The sequence below is a fragment of the Humulus lupulus genome, chromosome 4 (genome assembly GCF_963169125.1).
Source record: "Humulus lupulus chromosome 4, drHumLupu1.1, whole genome shotgun sequence".
Lineage (NCBI taxonomy): Eukaryota > Viridiplantae > Streptophyta > Magnoliopsida > Rosales > Cannabaceae > Humulus > Humulus lupulus.
Genome location: NC_084796.1, coordinates 13,262,896 through 13,271,261, shown reverse-complemented (window position 1 = coordinate 13,271,261; position 8,366 = coordinate 13,262,896). Strand labels below are relative to the sequence as shown.

Here is an 8,366-nt window from a genome sequence, read left to right as displayed (position 1 = left end):
GAATGTGCTACTATTGAAGTAGACATGCCTATTAGTGTAATTTGGATTTTGATTGATGAAGTTGTTACGTAAGTGCTTGTAGTAGCATTTGGTTGTAGTGCTCAGCTAGCAAGTTTCTTTCTTCAGATACGTGTGTTAGAGAAATAATCCTATAAATGTATTACGTCAAAATATAAAAAAAGACAAAAATAGCCTATCAATATCTAAATTACTATTTCAAAACAAGAAACAAAATCAAATATTACTGAGATTCTACCTAGACAGGGATAGCATTTGCTCCCCCCCAAAAAAATGTAATACAGAAGAGAAGAGGGACTCCATTATACTGAAATATACACCTGAGTCCTTGTGGGATCTCGTCACTTGGATTATACAATAACAAACAATCATAAGCTTACAAGAACAAATAATGGGAACAATGACGAGCAAAAATAAAAAAGATAGCATTCTCGAAAACCGAAAAGGGCTAAGCAAAAAAGGAGAACTCTGACAAATAATACCCTTTTTTTCATTATTCCATCGCCAAAAAAAAGAAACTCTGAAAGTTGTTATTTACTCCTGAAAAATATATTTGTCGATATCCCTACCGAGGAAGGCTTGAATCCGCGGATAAACTTGTGCGAAGAAGCCAGCCGGGGGTCCTCTCTGTTAGTTTTCCTCCTTGAAGGCCCCCCAGAAGCAGCTCCCATGCTTTTGACAGATTGTGATGATCTTGAATTGAACACAGCTGAACCAAAAGAAGAATCAGATGCACCAAATGACAAAGGGCCTTTGTGTGATGTTTCTTGCGGGTATCCAACCGCTCCATCTTGATGGGGAGGTGGAAATTTCTCGCTTTTGCTCTTGGCATTTGTTTGTGTGGCAACTCTCCACCTCTGAAAATCAAGTATAGGAAGCCATAAGTATTTATATGTCTTTTGTTAACAGAGCAGTGTTATGCAAGTGTCACTCATTTTTATCAAAATACTGATATGACCACATGCATAGCACATTGAAGAGCAGTAGTTCACAACTAAATTGCTGGTCTTTGCATATTGGGGTGGATAAATTCTACACTTTACTTGCAAATGCATAAATAAGAGGCTAATTAGCAGCAGAGAATGAAAAGATTTATGGTTGATTTAAAGTCTTTTGGCTATGCGGAGACCAAAAAAGGCAGATAATGTAAGAATAGAAACAGAGATGAAAACATAGATGATGTTAGATTGGAGACGGAGAGAGAATACATACATCTAAGTTTGCTTGAACCTCTGCATTGGCTTCTGGAGCTGGAACTGCTCGACCAACACGATCACGAACCTTAACTTTTCTTGCACCATCAACAACATGAGATTTCCCACTAAGACCTCTTTGCCTGACATTAAAAATAGATACCAACTGTCAACACCTAACCAAGATGAATCCAGAGTATACAGGAAATGTGAAGTAGCAAAAGTAACCTTCTAGCTTCTTCTTCTCGTAATTTTACATCTAATTCTTTGCTGGGAGGATACTTAGGTAAACTTGATGGCTCACAAGGATGAGGCTCAGTGGTAAAGAACTGCTCCCACACATAAGAATGGTTATGTTTCCTTTCTCAAATTATGAGTCAATGTTCAGAACAAAATAGCTTGTTTTATTTGTGCAAAATAAACTTGAAGGATACTCACTTCTCTCTGTAGAGCTGTAGTTGCGTCACCTCGTCCATCAGGGTCTATCGAAAGGAGAGATTCTATTAGAGGTAGCGAAGGAGGAGGAAAATCCTTGAATGTTTCTGCTATACAGCGCTTGTATGGTTGCTGTGGCTTAAAAAGTGTTGCATTTGGCAACCTATATTTCTTCCAGTAGTCCTCAGATGGGGAGCCACATAGTTTAAATATCTTGTGCAGTTGTTCAACCTTATCATGGAAACAAATTTCAAAGGGTTTGGTATGTCAAGCTGAGAACTATACTTTTCAACAGGAAAATACAGTGACGCAAGTAACCAAAAATTGATGTAGAAAAAAGCGTAAAGTAGATAAGACCAATCTCCAAATGAGTAAACCACAAAATAAAATTAAAAGGCCGAGTAGAATTGCTGATACTTTCAACGAGAAGAAATAAACTTCCTAAAACATGTACTTAAAAGTTTCTGTTTATCCCATAAAGAAGTATCCCTTGCTATAACAAAAGAAAAAAAGAAAAATCTTCCATCCCATCCTTCCACAAACCAAAGACAGAATGGAACGGAACAGATGCTTTACTTCAAACTGAAAGGAAGTCATAAATTAAACTCTTGCATGAAAGACCACAAAATGCTACTCAATTATACAGAAATCGTGGAAAAGATACTGATAATAGTTTAGTTTGTATCTCTTTGAAATGAGTAAGCAAAAATAAGGAGAAATGTTAAAAAAAAAAACAAGATAAAAGAATTTGATACCTCTGTCCGTCCTGGCATAATTGGCTTCCCAGCAAGTAGCTCGGCCAAGATGCATCCAGCACTCCAAAGGTCAATACCAACTCCATATATTGTGGCTCCGAGTAGAAGTTCTGGGGGTCGATACCAAAGGGTGACTACTCGACTAGTCATTGGTTGCCTGTGGTTAGGATCATAGAAAGTAGCCAGCCCAAAATCAGCAATTTTCAGAATCCCTTCATTGTTAACAAGCAAATTGGAACCCTTGATATCACGGTGTAAAACACCATTGTTGTGGCAATGCTCGAGTCCAGAAAGCAATTGCTTCATATAGCACTTAATCTGAAATATATAAAGGGATAAACCAACATATAAATATCAATAGGAAACTGAGATCTATAATATCAATATAGAGGCAGGAAACCATACACAATCACACCCCTTTCATAATCAGACATTAAATGCTAATCTTAATGGCTTTGGCAAATCCATGACAATATAATAAAACACAACGTCTTAATTGGCCGCTTTCTTTTCCATAATTGGTAGCTTGATGGATACACGAAGTTTCGATGAATTTGCAAGCCAAAAAGATAAAAACATAACTACACATGTAAGCTAAATCCATCATTAAAAAGCACATAAATCAAAGATTTGAGTATCTCGAAGCTATTAGGAAATGGGTCCCAATAATATAGTCTAGGAAGCTCTTTTAGTAACATCAAAGCTAACAAAAAACAAAAGGACAAACAAACAGCTTACATGAGTTTTAGTACCTAACAGGGAAAATAAAAGCGGGTAGGAAAAAACACAATCAAAGTCATCCAAATCAACTTAGAAACATCACAATAAATCCAACCCACATGCCAAAATTTGTCCAAGTATCGAATAAGATCTACATTGTAGTTACAGCACAACAAACCAAATTAGATAAACTTCAAGCACCCAGTAATCAAGCTCAAATTTTTACCTGAGGCTCAGTGAACTTGACCCCTGACCGGGCAGCAAGGCCGGCGAGATCATGTTCCATGTACTCGAATACCAAGTAAAGACTACAAGACATTCTTGAGGTAGCTAAGCCTTCAAGCTTAAGCACATTGGGATGATCAAGCTTTCTCAGCACAATAATCTCTCTGGCCATGAATTTCACACTCTCTGGCTCCAAAGTATCAAACCTTACCTTCTTTAACGCCACTATTTTCCCACTAAGAAGATCCCTAGCTTTATACACATTGCTGTAAGTCCCTTGCCCAATCTGAAAAAACGCAAACAAAAATCATTCATATTAAAATAAATGATAATGAAGATCTTTGATATTAAGATTCTGACAAAAATAAAAATAAAATAACCTTAGCCAGTCTCTCAAAACTGTTGGCGCGGCGAGGGGTCCAACCCTGGATCGCATCGCCGGCGGCGTCTAAGAGCCAAGATGGCCAACCTTGCTCGTTAGTAAGGAAAGGTTCTGGCCTAGGTTTCCGGTGCTCAACCGCCGGTAAATCACCGGTCCGTTTACTCGTCCTCTGCCTCTCAGTTTCTCTCTTCTTATTTCTAACGACGACATCGACGGTGTTAGCAGAGCGACTTTGCTCGACTTTCCGGCGACTGCGTTGAGCTCCGGTAGATCTCGGACGATCCCCGGAGGCTTCGGTGCCGAGAACACAACCCATGGGGTCACTTCTCCGAGCTCCGTTTCAACATCGGAACTGAGATTACGAGCCGAGCTCCGGCATCGGAAAACCGCCACTTGAGCTCGCTCGCTCACTCGCGTGTCTTAAAAAAAACAAAAATAAAAAATAATAATAATTAAAACCGAAAAAGGCTCAAAACGTCGTCGTATTACGAACTAAACTGGTTTTCTTCGAGAACTGCGGTGGTTGATAGGTGGCGACATATACCGGCGAAGTACGGAACAGCGAGAGAAGAAGAGCAAAGCTTATTATTAAGTGAGTTCTCTCTCTTTTACACACATATATATACTTGTCTTTAGTATAAATTATTAAGCCATAAGATTATGATATATTTACGGAAATACCACTACGAATGTAATAGAATATTAGCGATTTTGTGGAGAGGAGAGTAAGGGTAAAATAGGGAATACACAAAAGATCGCGGTAGATAGAAATTAAATAAAAATTGGAGAAAAGATAGTGACGTAATTGCAAAAAAAAAAAAAAGAAAGTTCTTTGAGAAAAATGTCAAACCAATGAGAGCTACTTTTTGACGTAAACCGTTTAAAGTCCAAAGTTTAAATTAGTGGATTTTTTTTTTATTATTTTTATTTTGTATCCTAACTACGTAACATTGACCTCTCTTGTTTTCATAATATGTGTAATAATAATGGAAATTTATATGTACGGGCTTTAAAAAGAGTTTTATTGGAGAGGTTAATTTGTGTTATTAACTCGCAAACATTTTTTGGTATGGTTTCTGTTTCATTATTGTATATATTTTAGTTATTTAAAGTGTTCCGTAAATTATTAGAAAATTCTGAATAATTTATGGTGCTAAAAATAAGTGTAAAAATAAGTTAATTAATTTTTTTATGTACGTGGAAAATAACATATTTAAATTTAATTTTCGACACTGTAAATTATTTAAAATTTTCTAAAAATTTACAGAATAATTTAAATAACTATAATATATACAATAATAAAAATTAATCATACTAAAAAATTTTCACGAGTCAAATTGTTGTTTAAAATTGTTTACTGGTGAGACTCTTCTTGAAACACCGTAGAACCATCCATAGAGAATAAAGTTTATATAGAAAAATTAGGTGAAATTGCATTTATTTTACAGACACTTAAAATTGATATATCTTTCTCTCAAATCTAAGCGTAGTATCTATTATTTGACTTGTCCCAATTTTTGTTTGCTATTTTTAAGTTGAAATTTCTCGGTGAAAGTGTTGTTTTGTTTCTTTCTATTTTAAACAACAAAAACATTACTTACAAAATTTAGTGGAAAAAAAATTATAACTTTTCATCACACGAATTTGGGTAATGCTAATGTTTTCTCTCTTTAAAAAATATATATATATATAAGTTTATAGGATAATTCTTGCAGGGCATTCACTTTAAATTTTATCAGTGAGGCTTTCAGTGTTCTCGGTCTGTGAATAGTTTTCGGTGCGATTTTTTTTTTATGATCATGTATATTGTAGTTGTTTAGAATATCCTGCAAATTTTCTGAAAATTTCGAATAGTTTACAGTACCGAAAACTAGGTTCAAATATGTTATTTTCCACGAGCATAAAAAAAATTAGTCACGCGTGCAACAACATATTTGAACCTAGTTTTCGGTACCTATTTAGAATTTTCTGCAAATTTGTAAGATGCTCTAAATAGCTACAATATACACGGTCATAAAAAAAATCGAGCTAAAAACTGTTCACGGATTAAGAACACTGAGAACCCCACCGGTAAAGCTTATAGTGAAGTCCCTATTGGAGAATTCTCCCTATTCATATATTTCCACGAATTAATGTGATATGATATTCAACCATGTAATTGTATAATTTAATTCATTAAAAAAAATTGTATCATTTAAAAAACTATAAATAAATAATAAAATTTATTTTGAAATATAAACAAGAAAAATATACCAAAATTAATTAGGCACCTGCTTTTGGTTTTTTATTTATTTTTTAATAACTCTTCTTTTGTTTTATTAATTAAAAGTGAAATAATGAATAAAAAATTATTGAAAAAAATGTCATAAAGATTTTTTATAATTAGTTTTTAAAAAATAAACAAAATTCTATTACCTTCCATTATAAATTTAGGGTTAATATTTTTTTGAATTTCCATTATCTGTTTTAATAAATTATTTTTTGCACTATTTGTTTTGTAAAATGGTTTAAATAGATTTATAAATCCAATTTTGATAAGAAAAAAATAAATATAATAAAACAATTATCAAGCAAAATGGTTGTACATTTGAATAGAATTAGTTGTTTGGTGAATTATTTGTGATCTTAGTTCAAAAAGTTTTGATCAAAATCGGATTTAAAAGTATATTTGAATTATTTTTCAAAACAAATAATTCGAAAAGTAATTTATCAAAATACATGATTCAAATAAATAATTAAACAAAAAATAGGTACAAAAAATATAACCTTAAAAATAAATAAATAACAACTGATAGAAAGTTAATTTTAACAAATTTTGTGAAATAAAATAATGTTCTTATGCAAAATATGACTTCTAGTCTTTTTTTTTAATAATGAAAATGTAAGATAAAATTAAGGTTGTGGTATAGAAAAGAAGTGATTCTAACTACCACCCAAAACACATATTGGAAAAAATAAATAAAGAGGGACATTATGATGGTTTGCATTTATTACTTATAACAGAGAAAGAGCTTAGTCAAACTCCAAATGGGAACCAATTTGTTCTTTTGTTGAATCAAAGAAGAAAGAAAAATCTTTTATTTATAACTCTTCCTTCCTTCTTCTTGTAACTTAATTCTTCTCACCAACCTCTCTTCTAGTACTATCCAAAACATTGTCCTTTACCACCCAAAAATAAGTAAATAAATATTTGTAAATTTTTTTAAAATATATATTTATATGATAATATTTTACAGACAATGTCACTAAAATTATTAATTCCCAGTCAGATTGAGTACACATATTTTTCTTTTTCTTTTTCTTTTTTTCAGGTCTGCAAGTGGCATTCTAGATTCCTCTTATTATTTAATTGCTAAGTGCCAAAGTAAGCCAACAATGAGATCAGATATGGAGAAGAAGAGATTTTATTTTATATAGGCAGAAATCTTCTCCATTTCTTATATAAGAAATAGATACGTGAAATTTGACAATGAAATGGTAAATTTGTTGATTAAAAAAAATTATTTATTTAGCAAATAAAAAAAATACAAAGTGATAAGTACTTCTATTGGTTTTGTTTAAGGGCTTCTGTGACTATTTTTATCAATGTTAGTTAAATTACACTACTCATACTTGATTTCTTTTTCTTATATTTTTTTAAAATAACAAAATTCTTTGATGTTTTATTTATAAATGAAAATGCTTGCACTAGCCATAATTTAACCAAATAATAATATATTTTTATTCTTATCATATTTAAATTAAACACAAAACTAAATATATTATTTCTTGTCTTACAATTTTTTTAAATAATTGCATTTTTAATAGATTCACTTAATACATGAAACATTATAAGAATTGTAATTTCAAAACTTATAATGGCATATGAATTTAACCCCCAAATTAATGTTATGATACTTTTTCTATAGTTAAAATCCCAGAATTTAAAATATATATATTTGTTATGATTTTTATTTAAATAATATATATTTGTAGTCTTTGATATATTTAATATTAAATTGTTAAAAATTATATTTTTTAAATAAAAATTTCTAAAAATAATTAAAAAAACTTAAATATTAGATTTTTAAAAAAAACTTAAAGACTTTTTTTTTTCCCTTTTTTGGTCATGGTTGATTTTCTCAGTCTCGTGGATGGAAATTTTAGTAGAATTGGGCATTCAATAGTCTATGGTCAAAAGCGCACTAAACTATCAAAACACGATTGTAGAATTTTTCCATAATTAAGTTTTTTTTCATTTTTAAAACTTCATAATTATGTAATTATTTGTCTTGTTATTAAATATAAGAATCGGATTGAAAATAACAAATACCAAACAAATTAAAGAGTAGGACAGATACCCATAAACGTGTAATCAGATAGCTTATTATGCATGTACACGTATATATTAATTTTATACTAAGATTTTGTTAAAGTTCATTCAATAAATTAATGCTATAATTGAAAATATTAATTTTTTGAGTTAGCTGCCCCTATTTGTACATTTTTATTTTATTTTATGCTGTTATTTATTCCTATGAAACTTCCATTGTGAACATTATTTTTTTTGTTCAATTAATTGAATGACATAAATAAATTAGTAGATTAAAATCAACTCTGAGACAAGTACTATTATAAGTCAAATATGATTGTTTTAAT

General features: G+C 31.3%; 1 protein-coding gene across 1 annotated transcript; it reads right to left on the bottom strand.

Annotated features, from left to right (window-relative positions):
• Window positions 1-294: 294 nt before the first annotated feature.
• LOC133829993 (probable serine/threonine-protein kinase At1g54610) lies at window positions 295-4,319 on the bottom strand. The gene is made up of 7 exons (XM_062259866.1): window positions 3,727-4,319; window positions 3,348-3,632; window positions 2,402-2,719; window positions 1,650-1,877; window positions 1,440-1,540; window positions 1,231-1,354; window positions 295-875 (listed from the first exon to the last, which is right to left on the bottom strand). Exons 1-7 carry the CDS (start codon window positions 4,042-4,044, stop codon window positions 549-551), a joined length of 1,701 nt encoding a protein of 566 aa, XP_062115850.1. The 5' UTR covers window positions 4,045-4,319; the 3' UTR covers window positions 295-548.
• Between the last annotated feature and the right edge of the window lie 4,047 nt (window positions 4,320-8,366).